Source organism: Mustela nigripes, chromosome 13 (assembly GCF_022355385.1).
Source record: "Mustela nigripes isolate SB6536 chromosome 13, MUSNIG.SB6536, whole genome shotgun sequence".
In the NCBI taxonomy this organism is placed as follows: Eukaryota; Metazoa; Chordata; class Mammalia; order Carnivora; family Mustelidae; genus Mustela; species Mustela nigripes.
In genome coordinates this window covers 60,769,835-60,792,446 of record NC_081569.1, presented here as the reverse complement: position 1 = coordinate 60,792,446, position 22,612 = coordinate 60,769,835, and the positions used below count along the sequence as shown (strand labels likewise).

The window sequence follows — 22,612 nt, the reverse complement described above, 5'->3', positions numbered from 1 at the left end:
CTGACAAACGGCAGCAGTTCCCCCAGACGAGGAGAGATGCGAGGAGAAATGTGTTCGGGTTTGTTTGTTTTTAGTTATAAAATTCTCTTCTTTAACTCGCATCTAGAAGCTTGCTTCTAAAAGGCATTCAGGATACTTTTCAAGACCTTGGAAAATTATGAACCAGAAAACCATGGTCCCTGGATCTGGCTATGGGTCAGAATCACTGGAAGCCTGAGAACAAATTCCAGGGGCCTCCATCCCAGACCTCCTGAACTGGAATCTCTGTGGGAGAGGCTCTGAAATCTGGTTTGGGTTTGGTTTTTAGAAACCACCTCCCATGGTAATTCTTAGGTAGCCTCCCCCAGGAAATATTCGGAAACCATAGATAGACAAAGGTTCAGCTAATGGAATCATGATGCTTGAACTTTTTAACTCCTGAGGCGGGTCGGCCTCAACCCAGAAGAGGGAGGCTCCCTTTGGTGGCCTTTCCATGGCATGTGGTCCAGGCTCCATCTGCTCACATTCTTAGCGACCTAGATGAAGACATAGAAGTCATGCTTTCAAAACTGGGAATTATGCAAAAAAATGCAATTTAATAAACAGTCTTTTTCACCTAATATGATATGATGAACTCTTTCTTGTGTTATGAAGTAATCCTCGGAAATAGCTCTCCTGACTGCATCCTAGTCTATCCTACAGCTTGGAACATTGTTTCTAATTTTATGCTGTTATCTGTAATATAGCAGTGGACATTCTTAGCTGTGAATCTTTGTCTCATTTTTTTTTTGCTTTCTAAGAATATCTGCCCAAGTATCAATTACTGCATCAAAAGGTATAAATATTTGTCAAGTTTATGTATATTGCTGATTTTGTATATACATATAGTACATACATGTTTATATTATATTTTATATAAAATAAAACATTATTTTATCCTGAATATGTATATGTACATATAACTTTTCAGAAAAGTCATCCCAAATTAGATTCCCACCACAGAATCTAATATGAGGATCATTATTTCACCAAACTGTCAGTGAAACTATGTATTATTATTTAAAAACAAATAAGTGTGATGGGAAAAAAAAATTTTTTTTAATTTATTTATATATTTTGAGAGAGAGCACAAACAGGGGGAGCAGCAGAGGCGGAGAGAGAAGCAGACTCCCTGATGAGCAGGGAGCCTGTTGCAAGACTTGATCCCAGGACCCTGGGATCATGACCCAAGCTGAAGGCAGACACTTGACCGACTGAGCCACCCAGGCGCCCCTTGCTTTTTTATTTAGCACTATTGAATAATCCTACCTTTTCCCATTAGTACATGAGGCTTTCTCACATGCTAATTTATTAAATATTGGGATCTTTTGGAACTTTCTCTCCTGTCTTATTGCTCTGTTGGTAGATTCTTATGCCCACACCACACTGTCTTAAGGACTGTCACTTTAAAACATTCTTTAAACAGTGACAGGCAGTAACGCTTTTGATCTCACTTCTCTTTATTTTGCAAATACTGTCAATCATCATTTCCTGTTATTCTTTCAGAGGAACTTTAAAATTGCTTCATTAGATCCTCCCCAGAAAATACCTTTGGGATCCATTTGTATTGGAACTGCCTTGTATCTTGGTATTTGCTCTTCCCAAGCAGGAACACAGCATGGCTTTGACTCAGACCTTTTATGGATCTAAGAAAGGTGTTTGATGTACTTACATAGGTTCTATATACTCTATATTGTTCTTAGGTATTTTATATTCCTTGGCTCTTATGAGTCAGATATTTTTCCTTTATATTTTCTGGATGGGTATTGCAAGTATGTGAGATAACTACTGATTTTTATGCATTTTTGTTTTGTATCCGTTCGTTTGATTCAGGTTACTCTCACAGCTCTTAAGTAGGTTCTCTTGGATTTTCTAGGTAGACAGCTGTATCAATTACGTTCATGATTACTTTATTTCTTCTTCTATTTCCTATTTGATTGTCTTGGGAAGCAAGCATCCACACCAAGCTTCTAACTGTGATGACAATTCTTTTGTTATTTCACCTGAGGATTTGCTGTTAGCTGCTGGTTTAATATTTTATAAATCAATCACATTAAGAAGTATCTTTCTATTATGAATTTTAAAAGAATTTCATTTGAAAACACTAGCACAGATGTTGAGCTTCACTAAATGCCTTTTTACTTTTCCATTTAACCAGTGTTCTGTGGATGGTAGTTCTGGGAGATTGTTAAATAGGTATTCAAAAAGGGTCCTAGAGTTCAGGAACTTTGGGAAATGCTGTGTTCTGTAGCCTTCTCCTGAAGCTTTCCAATGCTCCCAGCTCAAGCTCACTTCTGTTATCTGGTTCATAAATTACAAGTCCTCATGTAGAAGACACTTATTAGATCTTCAATGCATGAGGAAACGAATGACTGGAGAAATTAACAGGGCTGTAAACAACAGGGAAACCTGTTGCCTTGGATTCCAGTGAATGTCCTCTCCCTTTCCTCTCCTTCCTTTCTGTCTTTCTTCCTTCTAGCCTCCTTCCAGAATAGCATGGAAGGCAGAGTGGGGTGGCTCATGGTACTGGCCAGTTAGACAGCCACGTGCCTTAAGCACATCTCGGCCCTGCATGGTTGAAATGCCATTCATAACTGGGAAAATTGAGCTATGGAAAGGCTTTATGCAGCAAATTCCAGTTTCTTGATCCCACAGGTTAATGTGGATTCCTTCGCAGACACAGCAGTTTGAAAGATGATGTCACCTGAACAAGGAGCTCTGGCTGTAATAGGTCCATGATTCAACCAAAGGAGAAACAAAAATGAAAATAAAAGTCAAGTTTCATCCTTAAGGAAGACCTAGAGTCTTAAAATGGAAGTGCAGCTTTGCCTGACTTAATTTTTCAGCAACTTAAAGAGGATTAAAATTTTAAAGAAAGCGAAATATTTCTGATATTTATCTCGGCATTCTTTATGAGCCAGAAATGGGAAGCTGTTTCAATGCCCAAGAGTAAGGAAGTGGCAAACCCAGTTGTTAGACATTTGTCTTAGAATAGTCTGCAGCCACTAAAAATTGTTTTTGAAGAATTTCTGATGGCATGAGGAAAAATTAATGGTGCAGAAAATCGAGAGGCAAAATTATTTAAACATTCTGATCCCAATTTTAGAAAGAAAAAATATATATTCACAAGAACAGTGATATATTGAGAGAAAGACCACATTATGTAATTTTTATTATAGTATATTGTTATAAGTGTTCTTTTATTAGTTATTTTTGTTAAGCTCTTACTGCACCTAATTTATAAATTAAATCCATATCATGGGTGGATAAATTAAATCCGTATCATGTAGGAAAAATCAAAATCATTGTGTGTATAGCATTCAGGCATCCACTGAGGGGCTTGGGACATATCCTCCATGAATAAGGGACGACTACTGTATTGCTAAAATGATTAACGCCTTTTCCATTATTCCAAGCACAATTTGGAACCTAGACAGAATGCATGAATGAATAACCAGGGGAGAAAACATTTGCAGCTGGAATTTTGGAAGTCTGTCATTGAATACCGTACCTTGTTTTTAGTCATTCTTAAGCCCATCTCTGAGAAGATGGTGTTTGAGTATTTTGAGGGACTTTTCATCATCCTGAAGATTTCCTTTTCCTCTTAACACAAAACGTTTTTTTGCTATGGCGTTTTGTTTTTTTTTTTTTTCCCTAGCCTAAGCTATGGAAGAAGAAAAGACACTGTCCACTTATACCTTTGCATGAAATCAGCTCCCTGAACCAAGGCTGGGCCAGTGTCCCCAGAAGCCATTTGGACGAGGCCACACCATGGCCTTCAGCGGAGAGGGCCATCCTCCTCACCAACCCCCTGCCCAGCTGCTTGGAATCCCAGATGTCCGTCCTTTTTTTTTTTTTTTTTACATTGAGGGCTTGGAGCAATCACCCCTGGAAGTGGCAGCCTTTTCTGAGAACACAGAAAAGGAGAGCAAGGCGGAGCCAGGGACCAAAGCCCCGTCTAACACACAGGGTGCCAGTTCAGTGGGCTCGTCGGCTGTGACCCGCGGTGATGCTCATCTGTAGTCTTCCCAAGGCCTCTTGTTCCTTTGAATTCTTGTTATTGCAGATAACACTACAAAGTCCCTGGAACTCGAGCTCTGGGAAAGCCTCTGATACATCAATGTTTAACACAGCTGATCAGCCTTGTGCCTGCAGGTGACCTGTTCTTGTATGTCATACCTTGAAATCCCCTCAGACTCTCCAAGGTGGCTGGTTTTGAACCTTGTCCCTTTCTTTGCACTTTGTTCACTTCAACATGCTGTTGTCCTTAGTCCCTCACGGCCTCGGACATGTGCCTGCCCACCTGGCGGTGTGACCTCAGTGTGCCTGAGTTTCCCCATCCCCCAGTGTAAAACTTCTGGGCAGTCAGCTTAGACTGTCATATATTAACTCATGTATTCGACATGTCCTTCTTAGGGTGCCAGCAGCTGGGGGCTGTGTGGGACCCCAACGCTATGGGGCTGAGCATGGTGTAAAAGCAAACGCCTTGGGCCAAGAACGAGGAGCCCCAAGCTCTAAGTCTTGCATGGCCACTAACGAGTCTGACCAGCAAGTCACTGCCGGCTCCAATCCTCAGTCTCTTCACCTATCAAGACAAGGCATTGAGCCTAAGAGAGTTTGGGACTGGAGAGTTCTGAGCGTGTGGATTGCACCCTGCAGGAAGGACGACCTACCAGGAAAGAGGAGATCAGGCCCTCAAACAGCACCCATGCCAGGTGTTCCCGAGGAGTTCCACAAGAGAAGGGGAGGGGGGGAGGGGGGGAGGGACCAGAAAAAAAGGTCGTGGAGGGCTCAAGGAGGGAGGACAGCCCAAAGGAGTTGATGCTTTGCCAAGTGACTCAAAGAGCAAGTAGGATGGATGGTAGAAATCATAAGACTCGATTCCTAGCCAGACAGAGGGAATGAAGTAAGGGGAGTTGGGGCAGGAATTTCAGACCTGGAAGAGACAGAATCAAGGAGGGAATAAAGCCTACCGCAGGTAAGGAGCAAGAACCCAGAGTGCAAGGCAGAGAGGATGGCTCATGGGGAAGGGAAGTCACCTGGGGAGGATTGGGTTGTTGGTGAAGGCTGTCTGATGGAAGTGGTATGTAGAAAAACAATCTCATCTTGCAGGACAGATGGGGGAGAGGGAGGCTGGGAGGCAGCTGGGCAGGACAGAGTGACCAGAGCCAACATGAGGTGCAGAAAAGTGAGGGAGGGAGGCCAAAGCCAGATGGCCACCTGGAGGAGGGCATGGAGAAAGCCGGTCAGCTGCTGGACACTGGTTCACCCTTGCCATGTTCCAGATGCCATGTTAGATGCTAGGGTACGATAGTGAGCCAGACAGAGGGCCTCCCACTCAGGGTGCTCCTGATAACCTGGGACAGTGACGTGCCCACAGAAACATGGCAGAATGTCAGCTCCTGATAAGTGCTCTGATTAGGCTATGAGGAGGAGGGATGGGGAACCAGACCTGAGAGGCTCCTGTGCCAGGAGGCTCCCCAAGGAAGTGCCTGAGGGAGAGCCTTCCAAGCAATCCTGAGGTGGGAATGGCCTTGGCATATTGACAAGGTGGTGCAAAGGCCAGTGTGATCAGACACTCAGACGCTCATTATTTCAACAAGTATTTCTTGAGCACCCCAGCCATGTGCCAGAGATCATTGTACACATGTGGGAAGTATTAGTGAAGAGAAGAGACTAAAAGCCCTGCTTTCCTTTAGCATATACTCTACCAGGTGGAGGCAGGGAATAAGTCATAAATATAATAAGTGAATTTTATATCGCAGTAGAGCCATGGGAAAGAAAACACAATTTTCTTTCTCTCTCTCTTTTTTTTTTTTTTTTTTTTTGCTATTATAGGTAATGCTGCAATGGACATTATCACATAAAAATCTTTTTCACGTGTCTAGGGTTTTTGCTAAAATAGATTTCAAAAGGAAGAACTAACCCCATTTTAAAGGCTTTTAACATAAAGTATCAAATTGCTTGTCAGTGAGATTATAGCAACTGATTATTCCACTAATATACATAAGGGTGTTGATTTTACTACCCCCTTGCCACAGTTGGATACTATAAGCTCTTTAAAGCATTAATACATTGTGTCTTTGGCATTGCTTTGATAATGAAATTGAACACTGAATTTTGACTTCTTATTATCTGTGGGAGAAAGTATCACTAACCAGAGTAACAAGGTAAAGAAGCTATACAGAGCCCTTCCTAGTTCTACTTCTCTTCTGCGTCTGGGGCCCACAGATGGAATGGTTTCTCAAAGTCACCTTTTGGGGGCACCTTTCACTTCAAACTGATTCACATTAGCAGCATACTTTAGCAAATATTTGCCAAATATAAACTGAAATATATTTAAGTATACTTTAAAAGTAGTTTATTAAAGTTCCATCTGGTAGGGTTGCTGCTTGGGAAGTTCTAGCTTCTCTTAGATTATAAACTTGAAAATAAGAAACACCTGCTATTCTTTAAACGATTTCATATTCCAAGTTTTTCCTTGAAACCCCTATTACTCCAAAATTAGTAGGGTTTGTTGTGCTTTTATATAAAACTATATATTTCTATGAACATCCAAAGCTATTCAGACTCTCCTTGGCCATGATGGCCTGACTTACACACTTTTACATGTAAGTTACTTCCCTGCTGAGGATTCACTGCTGAACCCCGGCATCCACACAGCCCTCCACGCCTGGGGAAGTGCTGAGAAGCAACAGGACTGCAGAGAGCCACTCAAGGTGGGACCCAACAGTGGGCTTTCCCCCAAAAGGCAGAGCTACAATTCTTGTCTGGTTTGTCCATTTTGTTGGTGCAAGTGTGAACATCGTAGGCTGTCTTCCAAGCCAGCCATTGCTGTTAACATTGATTCCATGGGAGAGTGCCTGTCAAGTTTACGCCAACACTTGGACCTGAGGCTTTTGTGAGAACTGTGTGTGCTCCAGAGAGCATGGCGACATTGACTGCTGTTCTTCCAAGCCCAGCACCCCACCTCGGTGGTCCTCCTTCCTCTGTCCCACAGATCTCCAGGCATAGCATCATCCAGGCCATGGGATGTGGAAATCAAAGTGGACTTGGGAGGGGTGTGACCTGGACTTGAATTCTAGCTTTGCTGATGACTGACTTCAGACTTGAGATCCCAGAGTAGCTGTAAAACTGAAACTCCACATATGAAATCCACATACTCTGCTTACACACTGCAAGTGCTGGAGTCTCCCAGAGCGTGAGATGCTGCTGCTGGTTTCACCAGTATTGCTAAGACCTGTGTGGAATTTCATAAGAAGTTGTGAAGGGGAACATTTCTGCTCCTAAGGGTATTAAGTAGTGTGCTCGGTACCTGCAAAAGTTTTGAAATTTTTAAAAAAATTTAATTTGAATGTGCTTTGAAAAGTAGCTCCTTCTCTCCCCAGCTTTTCTCTAGGGAGAACAGAGGGAGCTGGCCACTTGCTGTTAGGGCAGCCCCAGGACCTTGCAGGAAGAGAGTAGGGGAGAGCTCTGCTCCCTGACTTTTGAGGAGAATCAGGATTGCGGTGCTATGGCCAGCACACTGCATGAGGGTGCACTAAACCCCCCTTGTGCTCCTCATCACCCAACAAACCACCACCTCAAGCCCAGGTTTAAAACATTGTCTGGAGGGGTGCCCGGATGGCTCAGTGGGTTAAGCCTCTGCCTTCTGCTCAGGTCCTGATCCCAGGGTCCTGGGATCGAGCCCCACATCAGGCTCCTTGCTCAGCAGGGAGCCTGCTTCTCCCTCTGCGCCTTCCGTCTGTTCATGCTCTCTCTCACTCTCTCTCCTAAATAAGTAAAATCTTTAAAAAAAACAAAGACAAACAAAGAAAAACATTGTCTGGAGACAGCCCAAGGCCTGGAGTCCAGCTGCCAGCATTCCATTTCCACTGAAACACACTTACTGTGTGACCTTAGATAAATTGTGTAGCTTTTCTGATGCCCCAGTTTTCCCACCTGTAAAATGGGAGTAATATTAGTGCCCACTTAAGAGTGTTAACAGGGTTTGCACGAACAATTTTGCATGTGGAGGGCTTTGTACTCCAAGTAAATAACAAGCACTTGGTAAATGCTGGGTGCTATTGTCTAATCATTTTTTCACATTTCCTCAAAATTTAGGGGACATATGTAAATGTTAACTATTCTGGTGCTTCTCAACTTCACAGTAATGTAGAAACTTTGGATGATGTAAAAACTAGCAAATGAGACCAATTAAATGTTCAGAATTTAGCCTACTGAGATGGCTAAACAATGTCAGTTTTCTTTATATAGAAAACATAGGTTTTTCAGGGTTGGCCTGATTTCTTATTCTTAGAAAGATGGCAAAATTATGTTGGGCAGTTGAGTGCAATCCCTCTGTCCCAGGAAATAAAATCACAGGTTTGGGCCTAACTCTGATCAGTTGGAATATTTTAGAAATAAATCGCTGTTAGCTTCAAGAATGGAGAGTCAGCTGGGGAAAACTGTGCACTTTCATGCCCTTGAGCTTCTCCCAGGGTCAAGGGTCATACCCTGGCAGGCTTGAGACATGGCTCCACTCGAATCACCTCCAGTGGGGATTCCTTTCTACCGTTCCCAAGCCCTAGAACTTGCTCTGGGTCACTGTCAAGTATTCTCTGAAGGTGTTGCCTTTCCACTTGTCACTTGGTAATGAAGGAAATGTATTTCAAAGTACTCTTTCTTCATGTTCTCCTCGCTGCAAAGGAAGGAGGGAGGAGTCTTTGCTCTGCCCCTGCCCCATTCCATACACACAAATACAGGGAAGTGTGTTTCTTCTGCATGGAAAGGAAATCTTGCTGGGGAGGGAGGGGCTCTGAGGGCCTTCAGCTGAATGAAGTGCTAGCAGAGGAAGGGTGATGGGGAGCACAGATGACAGGGCTCCACCATTTTCCACAGGAAGCAGACTTTCCCCACTGTGTTACCTCTGGTCACCTTGCCCCGCCCCAGCCATATCACTAAGCCAGTCCTTGGCCTGGATCCGGTCAACTGGTCTCCTCGGCCCCCAGAATAGGAACCCTCGGTGACATTTGCTGGGCCCACCTGCCCAGTTGGGTGGGTCAAACATCATATGGCACTGGGCAGGGCAGCATGTGTGGGGTAAAATCCAGCTAGCTTGCTAAGCTGTGGACCCTGGTGCAGGGCTGTGTCTGCCTGGAGGCAGGGGCATTATTGTGCAGTTTGCACATAGGGCCGGTCATGGCCCTGGTGGTGTCTAATCTTAACCTCTTGCCTTGCCCCCGGCCCCAGCCCCTTCTTCAACCCCCATCCGCCATAGCAGCCTCTGTTGCTGCTGAATTCTTTTGAGATGCGCTTCCATGACCATGACCTCGAGGAACCCAAGGGAGCTATAAAGTGCACAAGGGAGGATGACCCAGCCTCACTGATCACTAGTGACAAGGAGAGATGGTTCATTATTTCATTCTCTACATGGAGTGCCCTCTGGGCAAGCATGGGGCTGGGTGCTGGGGCTTTGCATCTGGCTGTAGGCATGGGCCTGTCAGCAAGGGCCCACAAAAGAAAAATGCAGTGCCCCTGGTAAGCACCATCACTGCAGGCATGGGGTGCCCAGGCCCCACAGAGGAGGTATGCCCAACACAATGGAGGAACAGGGACACTTCCCAAAAGGAGGTGGGCCTGGACAGGTTCTAGCAGGATGCCCAGGAGCTGGCTGGGTACACTTCCCTGGGGTGGTGTCTGTTGTGCCAATGGAACCAGGAGCAGGAATTGTGCTGAGCAAAGGTACATTTTCAGAAGACTTAAGAAGTCTGCAAGATGCCTGATCTGTTACTAGGGTTCAGTGGGGAGGGGGGGGTGGGGCTTAGGTCTTTAGATTGTAAGCTTTGAAAATTTATCATTAGTAAATTTTACATTAGTAAAATGTTAATCATTCTTTCCCTGGTGGTTCGATTTCTAGGCCTAGGAAGCTTTCTGGCCTCTTGCTTTGTGATAACTTGCTAAGTTTCTTTTCTGTTTCCTCCTCCAGATACTTACTGGAGCAAGATTTCCCAGGCATGAGGATTGGACCAGAGCCCACTACGGATTCCTTCATTGCTGTGATGTATGGGGAGACTGAGGGCAGCACCCCAGGGAATGCTTTAGTTGTGGACCCCAAAAAGCCATTTCGAAAGCTCAGTCGCTTCGGAAATGCATTCCTCAATCGGTAAGGACCAGCGACCCACTGTCTTTAGTCAGGTTGTTTAAACCTTGTCTTTGGATTCTTGCCAGTTATGTATAAAGCTTCAAAAATGGAATGGTGCATGTCTATTCTAGAAGAGAGAAGCTATAAAGAATATGCTTATTGTTATTTAAATATTTGAAAAGATAGAGAATGATCATTTATTACCTATTCTGGGTGGCCTCCAAGGGCAGAGCTAAAGCCCCAGGACTGGGTGTTCTAAGGCCACACAGTACAAGGAATAAATTTCTAATAATTTCAGCTGCACAGAAGTGGATCAAGTTGTCTTGTAAGGTAGCGAGCTACCCGTCACTGACAGTATTAAGTGGTGGCTGGATGGCCACTGCTCAGGCATGGTGTGCTAGGGATTCCTGCACTGAGAACTTAGCCCAGAGGACCCCTGGGGTTCACCTGATCCCCAGATCCAGCCTATTGATTTTTCCAGGACAGGTCACCTTACCTGCCTACTACCTGTTATGCTTCTCACTCCCATGCGCTGAGCTGCTTCCTTATTCATTAAGGCCGGGCCAAGGAAATAGAGACAAAACAACACAAAAAGTTAAATTTGTGACTTGGTCATCGTATGACGGAAGTGATGTTGTGGGATAGCTGAGGTTCTGTTTTAGTTGGAGCTGTGTTTCATTTATACTTACCCTGGAACCTCCCTCCAGCGCTCCCAGTGGAACACTGGTGTGAACCCAGGGCACCTGCCCTCTCTGACTGGCCTCCCATTCCCTCCCTCTCCCTCCTCTTTGTCACTCCTAGCTTTTTTTTTTTTTAAACCCTTTTCTCTTTCTTGTCTCCTTCCCTACCCCTCGCCCCTCCATTCCCCTCATTTTTATGAGTCTCCTGCCTTAGACCAGTTATGCTAGGGGCGTGAGCCACAGGCATGCAAAGCCAGGGAGGAGTCATCCAAACAAGAAACTATACTTCTTTTTAGATGGTTTTAAAAATAAGGAACGGGGCCGGGTGGGGGGGCGCCTGAGTGGCTCAGTGGGTTAAGCCTCTGCCTTCCGCTCAGGTCATGATCCCAGGGTCCTGGGATCAAGTCCCACATCCAGCTCCCTGCTGAGCAGGTAGTGTGCTTCCCCCTCTCCTTCTGCTGCTCCCCCTGCTTGTGCTCTCTCTCCTTCTCTCACTCTTTGTCAAATAAATAAATTCTTTTTTTTATTACTTTTTAAATCTTTTATAAACATATAATGTATTTTTATCCCCAGGGGTACAGGTCTGTGATTCGCCAGGTTTACACATTTCACAGCACTCACCATAGCACATACCCTCCCCAATGTCCATTTCCCCACCACCCTCTCCTAACCTCCCTCCCCCCAGTAACCCTCAGTCTGTTTTTTGAGATTGGGTCTTTTATGGTTTGTCTCCCTCCCGATCCCATCTTCTTTCATTTTTTCTTTTCCTACCCCCCAAACCCCTCATGTTGCATCTCCACTTCCTCGTATCAGGGAGATCATATGATAGTTGTCTTTCTCCGATTAACTTATTTCACTAAGCATAATACCCTCTAATTCCATCTACATCATTGCAAATGTCAAGATTTCATTTCTTTTGATGGCTGCATAGTATTCCATTGTATATATATATACCACATCTTCTTTATCCATTCATCTGTTGATGGACATTTAGGTTCTTTCCATAGTTTGGCTATTGTGGACATTGCTGCTATAAACATTCGGGTGCATGTGCCCCTTCAGAGCACCACGTTTGTATCTTTAGGATATATACCCAGTAGTGCCATCGCTGGGTCAGAGTGTAACTCTATTTTCAGTTTTTTGAGGAACCACCACACTTTTCCAGAGTGGTTGCACCAGCTTGCATTCCTACCAACAGTGTAAAAAGGTTCCCCCCCCCTTTTTTTAAAGAGTTTATTTATTTATTTGAGAGAGAATGAGTGGGAGAGAGCATGAGAGAGGAGAAGGTCAGAGGGAGAAGCAGACTCCCCAAGGAGCTGGGAGCCCGGTGCGAGACTCAATCCTGGAAGTCCGGGATCATGACCTGAGCCAAAGGCAGTCGCTCAACCAACGGAGCCACCCAGGCGCCCTAGGAGGGTTCCCCTTTCTCCACATCCTCGCCAGCATTTGTCATTTCCTGACTTGTTAATTTTAGCCATCTGATTGGTGTGAGGTGGTATCTCATTGTGGTTTTGATTTGTATTTCCCTGATGCCGAGTGATGTGGAGCATTTTTTCATGTGTCTGTTGGCCATCTGGATGTCTTCTTTGCAGAAATGTCTGTTCATGTCCTCTGCCCATTTCTTGATTGGATTATTTGTTCTTTGAGTGTTGAGTTTGTTAAGCTCTTTATAGATTTTGGATATTAACCCTTTATCTGATATGCCATTTGCAAATATCTTCTCCCATTCTGTCAGTTGTCTTTTGGTTTTATTAACTGTTTCCTTTGCTGTGCAAAAGCTTTTGATCTTAATGAAATCCCAATAGTTCATTTTTGCCCTTGCTTCTGTTGCCTTTGGTGATGTTCCTAGGAAGAATTTTCTGTGGCTGAGGTCAAAGAGGTTGCTGCCTGTGTTCTCAAGGATTTTGATGGATTCCTTTCTCATATTGAGGTCCTTCATCCATTTTGAGTCTATTTTCGTGTGTGGTATAAGGAAATGGTCCGATTTAATTTTTCTGCATGTGGCTGTCCAATTTTCCCAGCACCATTTGTTGAAGAGGCTGTCTTTTTTTCATTGGACATTCTCTCCTGCTTTGACAAAGATTAGTTGACCATAGAGTTGAGGGTCTATTTCTGGGCTCTCTATTCTGTTCCATTGATCTATGTTTCTGTTTTTGTCCCAATACCATACTGTCTTGATGATGACAGCTTTGTAAAAGAGCTTGAAGTCTGGAATTGTGATGCCACCAACTTTGGCTTTCTTATAAATTCTTAAAAAAAAAAAAAAAAAAAAGAAACATATCCTTCCGGCCCTCTGTCATCCTCCGAGAGGCTGATATTTCTCATTGCACAACTCCAGGGGGCGCCATTCACAAGGACGAGGGAAAGAATGATGTGTCCAGGTGCTGTGCAGTGTCTCTGCCAGGGGCAGCACAGGCAACCTCCGGAGATGCATCTGGAAGAAACCAGACTCGAAGAGCTTTCTTATGCTCCTATCATAAATCAAAGAAGGCATTTAAATGGCAGCCAGGGACTATGGCAGTAGGATAGATAGAAATGGAGCGATGATGTAAAGGGAGTCACAGAGAAATCTCTTGCTTCTGACAGTAATTTGCAGAATACTGTCCAGATGATTTTTTTCCACTTACAAGATGCTGTCTGGGAGGCATTTCGTCCTCATCTCCAGAGCAGCCTTGGTTGCACCAGAGCCTGTCTTATGGGAGAAGTGTAGGGGTGGAGCCCAGGCAGGAGAACACCAGAGGGTCTCCCAAGACAATTGAGGAGAAGTGGGACAAAAAGTTCCCCCATCAGGGCCTCCCAGGGAGCGAGCCCTGGTCATGGAGCAGGCAACAGCCAGGCCTCCTGTCCCAAGATGGGTCCTGGAAGTTTCCGGAGGCCTGGAAAGTGCAGGCCACAAGCTCCTTGACCATGAGACACTGCCCGGAATTACATGTTTTTGTTACCACTGCCTTATGTCTTACTCTTTTTGCCTGACAAAGGCTTAAAAAAGAAATAAGCTGCCACTTTTTTCAAATTCCTGTTTTGTGAAGTCCTATTCACAAGGGGAAACCCTGAAAGAATGGCTATTGGCTTGTTTTCTTTTGGCAGATGATTTACTTCCCAAACAAATCTTTTTTCAAATGCCAAAGATACAGCAGATGAATATAAAAAAGCAATTAAGAAAATTTTGAATGGTGAGGCTCATTATCTGGGATCTAAAACTTGCTGAAAATAATCCATGCATTATGTTATCAAGCATTAATTAAATTGAGAATACAAAGAAAAATATTAACAAATAATAATAAGCATTTACTGTGTGTCAGATAGAGTTCTAAACTTTACTGGTATGTTAGCTCTAAATACTCAGCAAACCCCTGTGACCTGGTGCTGCTCTTACCTCCAACGTAAACAGGAGGAATTGATGTACAGACGTTAATTTAACTTCCACTGGGTCACTCAGCTGCTAAGTGGCAGCTCAAATTGGAACTCAGGCCATCTGGCCCATAATCCCTACTAGTGACCACTGGACTGCCAAAGGGCATGACATGTGGACTGAGAATCACTGCCTGCTGCCCCCTATGGAACTTTGAAGGCTGTCCTTAATGTAGCCCACAGAAAATGATAAAGGTGATGATTTTGTCCTCAGTTACAGAGTAATAATTTCACACACACTACTTTTTCTGGGTTAATAAGACAATGCTACTGTGGCCATTCAACAGAAGAGAAAACTGAGAGCAAAGAAGTAGAATGACTTACCCAAGAAAAGGCAGACTCTATTAGAATTCAGTTTGCTTGTCCCTTCCATCCACCACCCTGCACCTGCTGGACGGCTGGCGGAAAAGGGTTTCTGTGGCCGTGCATATGGGACGCATCTCATCGCACCTGAGAGTAAACAGCGTGACTAAGTCATATCCACACAACGGTGCTGTTGTTTCTCCCAGGGCTTATGTAAGAAAAAAAGTCAATTAGCGTAGGGCGCTCAAACATGTGTATGTAAGTATACTGTCCCTGTAATTATACTGTCCCTGTGGGAACACCTGTGGGGCTCCCCTCAAGGCAGGCAAACTCCTCTTGACATAGCATACTTTCTGGGAACAAGGTCCAAATACAGTACATAGCAGGAATGGGGATTGGTTGTCTGCAGGGGAGAACTTTCTCTGCACCCCCGCCCCCCGCCCCCAGCAACCACAGGTCACCCCTGGGATACATGTCATTACCCTGGCCTTCTCATTACAAAGCATTGGTTCAAGGCTCTGCCTCCTGGGGCATCTTTAAAAGAGCTTAGTACTTCACAAGGTGGTACCAGGTGACACCTGGAGGGTGTCAGCCTCGAAGCATTAGGCAAACCCGTGCAGCCTGAGTTTCAATGTGGAAGGCTGGTTTCTAAAAAGGTAACAAAGAGTCGCTGGAGCAGTTTGGAGAAAAGAAGATAAATTCCCAAAAAGGCAGCTTCAAATTATAGACATTCCACACTTGAACAAGGAGTTGAATCTAACATGAAAACGTCTATGAAAACAACGTGAATGTAGCATTTCGAAACTCCACTGCACTCCCTCGCTTTTGAGAGGAATTCCACAGGCAGGCCTGTCGGGGAGCTGCCCATGTGGGAATGTGGTCCCTGAGGCTCTACAGTCTATCACCTGGAGGCAGTTCCTACTCAGGCAGGAGAAGATGGATGGCCAGCATCGCCCCCCCCCCCCCCGAGGGCACAAGGCCTGAAGGCACCGTGTACCTCATCAATTCCAGAAGTGTCAGGACCAGCTCTGACATTCCCCACCCCACCCATCTGCTTCTGAACTGGGTGTTGTGTTTTTCCCTCAGTCTACTTTTCTAAACATGGTAGTCTTTTTTTTTTTTTTTAATCCAGATAGCTGTAGGCATTGTATTTTGTTTAGGATCTAGTTTAATTTTAAATTGCAGTTGTCCACAGAAGAAATTCATCTCATTTCCTCATTGCCTCTGTTTCCTTTTGAAAAATAGCTTTAACCAGCAGCCCCAGGGACTGAAATTTTGCAACTTTCTTTCGAGCTGAAGGAATCTGAGGGGTACTTCCAACATACCTGTCCTTTTAGCCAGGCCTGATCATCGCGACGAGAAAATACAAATCCACTGTCTCACATTGCTGTGAAGATTTAACAATACTAGAACACACAAGTGTATTTTTGGACATATACCCTGTCACCACTCTGAAATTAAACAAAGCTTTAGTAATAGACGTTTTTTTTATACGAATGTTACAGTCACTTAGCACCACTGGGATATTTTTTTTTTGTCTGACTTCCCACAAACATACAGCATCAGTCCAGACACGTGCAGGCTCCCTCAGCTAATTTAGATGCAGAGACGAAGGAAGAGAGGTTTTTGCCAAGAATCACCAGCAAATTTGTTACTTTCTTTTTAATCTGAGTGACAGACTGGTTCTGTTGGTTTATTTGTTTCCTTTGTGGTGTTTACCCATAATAATCGCCCTGAAGCTCTTCCCATTAATCTTTAAGCTCAGGATTTGTGGTGGCTGCTCGGTCACTGACCATTGCTCTTCACCGGTCACTGGCAGCTGCCTCTGTGGTCCTGGTCCTCAGAGACCAGAAAACCAGCTTCACCTGCTGCCCCCAGGCAGACCCTCCCAGTGCCGGCATGTTGCCATTCCTCACTGCAGCAATCAGGAAAGAGAGACTTCAGTGTAGAAAATTACCTATTTGGGTCATACCACATGAAATTTCCAACATTCAGCCAGCCTTGACTTGTAAAACTGGTGATGCTGTAAGATTCAATCAAAGGGGGTAGCTGTGGGCTCCTTAGAGTCTGGATATGAAGTTAAATTTCTCCTGGGTACTGGAAGTTTTGATCAGCCATTCGTGGCAGAACCGTGTGGTGATAATGATTGGGGCTTGGTTGTAAAAGTCTTTTTTGTGTATTGTGTGCTCTTTACTGTGCCATCTTAGGAAGTCATGTCCTCTATCTGGTCTCTCTCAAGTGGGCTTGAAGGGGTTGTCCCTTGTGTCCCTTGTAAGCATCCGATGTGCTCTGAGCCTGATGACAAGGTGGGAGTTCTGGGGCTGGTAGAAGTGCTTAGATCCCTAGAGCTCACAGCGTGAGTGAGCAACGTCTTCTGGCTCTGGCACCTCCGCCCTCCAGTGTTGGACTGAGAGCACATCACAGGGGAGTCTCTGGTGTGGGATTCCAAGGCTGTGGCAGTCACTCCCTTGTTTTGTTTTGTTTTTTTAAGATTTTATTTAGAGAGAGAGAGATCACAGGCAGAGAGGCAGGCAGAGAGAGAGGAAGGGAAGCAGGCTCCCTGCTGAGCAGAGAGCCCCTATTCGGGGCTCAATCCCAGGACCCTGGGATCATGATCTGAGCTGAAGGCAGAGGCTTTAACCCACTGAGCCACCCAGGTGCCCTGGCACATCACTTCCTTGTTGGAGGATGTTGCCTAATGTGATGAGGTTGGCTTGCACACACAAAATGGTGGTAGGAGTCTAGTAGTCAAAAACCCCAGCCCAAGGCCAAACTCCTAGCTTAGCATCCCAGCTCCATTGCCTACCAGCCATGTGACTTGACAAGTTGTGGTATGTACCCCTCAGTGCCCCATTCTCGTCCTGTGTAAACGGCAACACACAGCCCCTACCTCTCAGGCTGTGGTGAGGATTGAGTGAGTTAAAATGTATACAGAAAGTGTTAAGTGCAGCACTTAGACACATAGTAGGGGGACGGTAAATGTTGGTGCCATTTTATGGTTACTGTAACTGCTGGATATCATGACATTGTTTGGAAAGCAAAAGCAGTATGAAGATACTGCCCAGTTCTTTTAAAATGTTGATCATTAAATTGGAATGTTAGCATTTGGAGGCAGTTTTAAAATCCCTACTCCTCTCTGTTTAAAATCCCTCTCCTCCCTGTTTTACTATGTGGCAGGACCTCAGAGTCCAGACTGTTCCTTGATCCAGCCCCCTTTCTGCTAACCCTGAGCCGCCTTTGGGAAGTGGCAGGGGATGGGGGTCAAGCGCAGAGTCTGTGCCCATCTTCCCCTCCTTTTATCAGAGAACAAGAGGCATCAGGGCAGCTCTGGGTGAGCAGACACTGCCTAACAGCTTCCGTGAGGCTCCTGGGCTTAACCAACACAGGTCTGCCTATTTCATGGGAAACTGTAGGAGGCAAGGTCCAGGTACACTTAGGTTAGTCACTCTGGGAAGGAAGAGGAAATCCATCTTGGGACAGCAAATCTGTGCTTGGAAACACTTCAGCACACAAACATAAACAAGAGAAGCCTGACTCAGGGCTGACTGTAATATACCCAGTAAATAACCTTGCCTTTCACCTTCCTTTCTTAGAGCATAAAAGTAATACAGGATTGCTGTAACAGCATTGCATTAGGGTTTTTTTCTGATTATAATTATTTAGGAAACTATGTGTGGTTTAACTCCTCTTGTAAGACGCCTGCCCCCACACAGGGGTCTGAAAGCTGACTCATGCTTTGTGCTCCCCTGCCACAACACCCCTACCTACCCTCCCCCTTCCTGACCCTCTCACCACCACCACCACCACACCCCCCTGACCCCCACCCCAGCCCCAAGCTTTCTTGCTTTCTTTCATGGAGTGTAGTCTGGTTTTGCACACACAACCCAGCCACTATCTCTCAGGGTGCCCCTAGTGAGCTCCCTCCTCCTCTCTCCGCCATCTTCTCCCTTCTCTCCACTGCCCCATCCCCTACCCCCCCTCCACTTACCCCCTCCTCTTCCCCCTCCTCCCCTTTTCTACAGTTATCCCTGTGGGTCCCTCAGCCTGCCCCCTTGTTTGTTGTGAGGTAATGTCTCCACATTCACTGCATCTGACCACATCTTGTTTTGTGGCTCACAGATTTTGCCTGATTTCGCCTCTGCTGTTATGTCAGGAGGCATGCGAGTTGTTGAAAGTTTGTCACTTTGCAGAGAGAGAGTGGACAGTTTACACATTTGGGATCCTTCTGTTTAACTCCACACTAGAATCCAGGGGTTTTGTGTTTTGAAAAAGTTGCTAGTGAGTGTGAGCTTGTGGCTTTGGAGAAAGGTCAGTCTCTCACAGGAATACTTTGTGTAAAATAGTTCCACATACATGCAGTTTTTCAGCATTATCAAATGTTTCAAGCCATCTAATAAAAAAGATGGGACTGTGATAAGAGACGGAATCATTACTGATGAGACATGCAGTCTACCACAAATGTGCTCAGAACTCTGTTCCTACCTCAGTTCCAAGCCTCAAATGTGGTGGTTTTTTCTCTGTGAATTTACAAAGAGTAAATGCTTAGTGATCTCTGTGCACTTCGTTCTCACAGATCTGGTCTCCCAAGTTTGGACAGTGGGATTTACTGAAAAGTCTGGAGGGTGCATGAGGGGCAGGAGAAAATCAGAAATGAGAGGTTCTCTTCAATTAGCCTGACCGTTTATTTTTAACATTTATTGGTTGAGTCTAGCTCAGCAGACATCAGGTATATTAGGTCGCCCTCTCCAGCCAGCCATACCTTCACGGTGTGACCTCAAGATGTCATAACGACTTTGAGCTTCAGCTTTTCCAGCTGCAAAATGACCCTAGTATCTTTTCCTACATCTGTCCGGGCTGACCTGAAAATATAGAAAAGAATGTGTGGGAAACTTGTCCTGAGCACCTTCAAAGAAAGCTACTTTGAAATGTCAGTAATTGTACCTCTTGCTCAGGACTGCCCACCCACTGCCTGTGAGGCCGTGACCCCACCCTGGCCGGGGGACTGTGCCATCCACGTGTGCACTGTGAAGGCTGGCGTGGCCCCCTGGCCTGCATTCCCAGCATATTTACTTTCTGAGTGATCCCACCAGTTCTCCTGAATGAAATAATTGAGCTTTCACTGAGGGTTTTCCAGCCTTCGGCCCACACAGATACAAAAATGACATCTGTTCGTAGCACTCTTTATAACAGTAGAAAATTATTAACCATCCAAATAGCCACAAATTAGTTAAATAAACTGTGTTATGTCCCTTTGATGGAAACTAAGCAGCTCTTAAGAGGAATAAAGTAATTTAACTATACTAGCATGGAACAATGTCTGTGATAGACCATTACAGTTATCCAATTACAAAACAGGAGGAGAGCCACTCTATAGGTTTTGCCTTAAAACAGACACAACGGGGCGCCTGGGTGGCTCAGTCGGTTAAGCGTCCGCCTTCGCCTTCGGCTCAGGTTGTGATCTCAGAATCCTGGGATCAAGTACCGCATTTGGCCCCCAACTCAGCGGGCAGCCTGCTTCTCCCTCTCCCTCTGCTGTTCCCCCATTTGTGTGTGTGCATGCACACGTTCTTTCTTTATCAAATAAATAAATAAAATCTTAAAAAAAAAAAAAAAAAAAGAAAGAAAGAAAGAAAAAAACACACAGTGACTACCAGAGATGCACCTTGGGCTTTGCTGCCTGGATAAAAGGAACAAAATGTTTCCCTCTGCTACTCTAGAGTTATTCACTATTAAAGCTAAAAAGGACCTTACCGGTCCCCATCCAAGTATCTCCATTTACACATAAGGACACAGGCCTGGAGCTGGGAGGCCCTTGTCCAGGGTCCCACAGAAAATAATTGGCGAAGGCTGAGCTGAACCTGAACCCAGTCTGCTGACCTAACAGCCAAATTTTCCTCCCACGCCACTCTGCTTTGGGTAGGCTGAGGCCAGGGCAGCTGACCGCAGGAGGATGGGGATGAGAAGGAAGAAATGGTATCAGGAATGTGAGGGCCAAGGAAGGAGGCTTGAGCTGCACCACCGGAACTCTCCCATGCCCCTGCCACTTTATCCACTCTTTGGCTACCCCTCGGAGTCTGAGGCACCTGGAGGATTTGAAGTGTGGCCCACGGGTACTTGCAGGGCTTGAAGCCAGATGGGCACTGGACTGGATGCTGAGTCACCAGGGCAACAGTGAAAATAAGCCCCAGTACCTCCACGGCCACAGCAGGGAGTGGGCGGTGTGGCTGGACAGGGAGCTTAGGGTACTCCGGCATGGCAGGGCTGTGACCCTGAGGGAGGTATGGTCTGCCCTGGGAGAAGAAGCCCAGGACACTTGGCCAAGGAGAAGCACAGAAAAGAAGCAGGCAAGGCTGATGGACTTTGTATCTGGCTGACCTGGGTTTAAGCTCTGAGTGATGCTGTGTAAGTTACTTCTCTGATGTTAATAGGAATTTCTTCCTCAAGGGGTTACTCTGAGGGACAAATGAGATGGTGTTTGTAAAATACTGAAGCATTCAGTAAATATCAGCTAAAATCAAAGTTAGCAGTTAAGGATCTGGTGGCAGGTGACAGCATACCCGCCCCCTGGTCCAGCACCTGGCCCCGTGGCACCAGTGGATGTGCTGTCTGTGCAGAGAGTCCTTTTGCAGACAATGGCAATAACCTTAAGAGGCCAAGGATCTTGTTGGAGCTTGGAGAGGTGTGGTTCCTGATCCCACCTTTGATCCTTTTTTCCAGATTCATGTGCTCCCAGCTGCCCAATCAGGTCCTGAAGAGCATCAGCATCATCGACAGCCCTGGCATCCTGTCTGGGGAGAAGCAGCGCATCAGCCGAGGTCAGTGTCCCCTCTTCCCCCACCCCCCCCCCGCCCCAACCCCAGCACTGCTGAGGCTCACTGTCACACCAGCAGAGATGTCTGTCAAGAGGGATTCCATCCAATCCCACCCCGACACCGGGATGCCTCTAGCTGCCCTGGACAGATCAGGGGTCCAGAGCCGGGGGGCCCCAAGAAATAACAGGAGGCAGGCATAGAGAGCATCGAAGGTCCTGCCTTTCGGCTGAGAAACTTTCTGAAGTGTTAGCTGTAATCTCTTAGTTCCTTTAAATGCTGCCATCTGCCACTAGTTCCCACCTGACATAATTCTTCTGAGTTTGGGAGGGGACCTTCATATCCCTACTAACCATTCCCTTGGACACATAGGACAACAAATAAAGGAGAGGAGTAGTCACTGCAAAGGAGAGAAGCTGTCCCCGCCACTCTCCCTCCCTCCCCCATCCCACCCCCGTTGCCCCCGCAGCACCCTCCCTTTGTGTCAGCCTTTGTCATGGGCCAGACGCTGCTCTGTCTGCTGGGATGTGGCAAAAAGAGGCCAAGGTTCTGCCTTCAGGAGCTCCTGTTCCCATGGGGAAGACAGACATGGAGCCAATTATCGCAGGGAAATAGAAAGTGAGAACTGTATCTGGGAGGAAGGGGAACTGGCCTGGCCTTGCGATGTTCAGAAAGATTCCCCGGGAGAGGCGACACCTGAGCCAAGACCTATAGGATGAGTGGGAATTACCTAAGGGAGGCCACAAGATGGGGAAGGAGAAGACTGGATGGCACTCAGAGGTCATCTATGGAGGCCCCTGAAACCTCTAAGCCCTCCTTTCTCATGGCATTTAGGGGATACTGACTTTGTACCCTCCATGGACCCGCAGAGAGCTGGGTCCTGCCTTGCTGTGCCTTCATGCCTGAGTCAGGGATTCTGTGGGCCATAGGCCGCCCTGAGGCTTTCAAGATTATTCCTCATAGAAAAAAAATGGCATAATACTTTTCTTCTCTCATAAATACCTGTTAATTTTATTTTCTGTTGTAAAAGTCATGTTTTTTGTAAAGGATTCAAGCAATGAATAGGGACGGGCGAAATATCTCTGTCACAGTTAACACTGGAGTGCTCCAGCTCCTTAGAGACTTTTTCCTGCACATGTACAAACATACCATTTTTAACCCAAATGCCATCTCTTGGCACATTTTCTACAACTTGATTTTTTTTTTGCTGTAATGGTCTATCACAGACACTGTTCCATGCTAGTATAGTTAAATTACTTTATTCCTCT

General features: G+C 45.7%; 1 protein-coding gene across 1 annotated transcript in view; it reads left to right on the top strand.

The window, feature by feature from the left end:
- EHD4 (EH domain containing 4) overlaps positions 1-22,612 on the top strand; it is a 78,907-nt gene that overhangs the window by 7,782 nt on the left and 48,513 nt on the right. The window contains exons 2-3 of the mRNA XM_059372603.1: positions 9,986-10,162; positions 21,253-21,350. Coding sequence (XP_059228586.1) covers positions 9,986-10,162; positions 21,253-21,350 — 275 coding nt within the window. The remainder of the gene's footprint in view (positions 1-9,985; positions 10,163-21,252; positions 21,351-22,612) is intronic.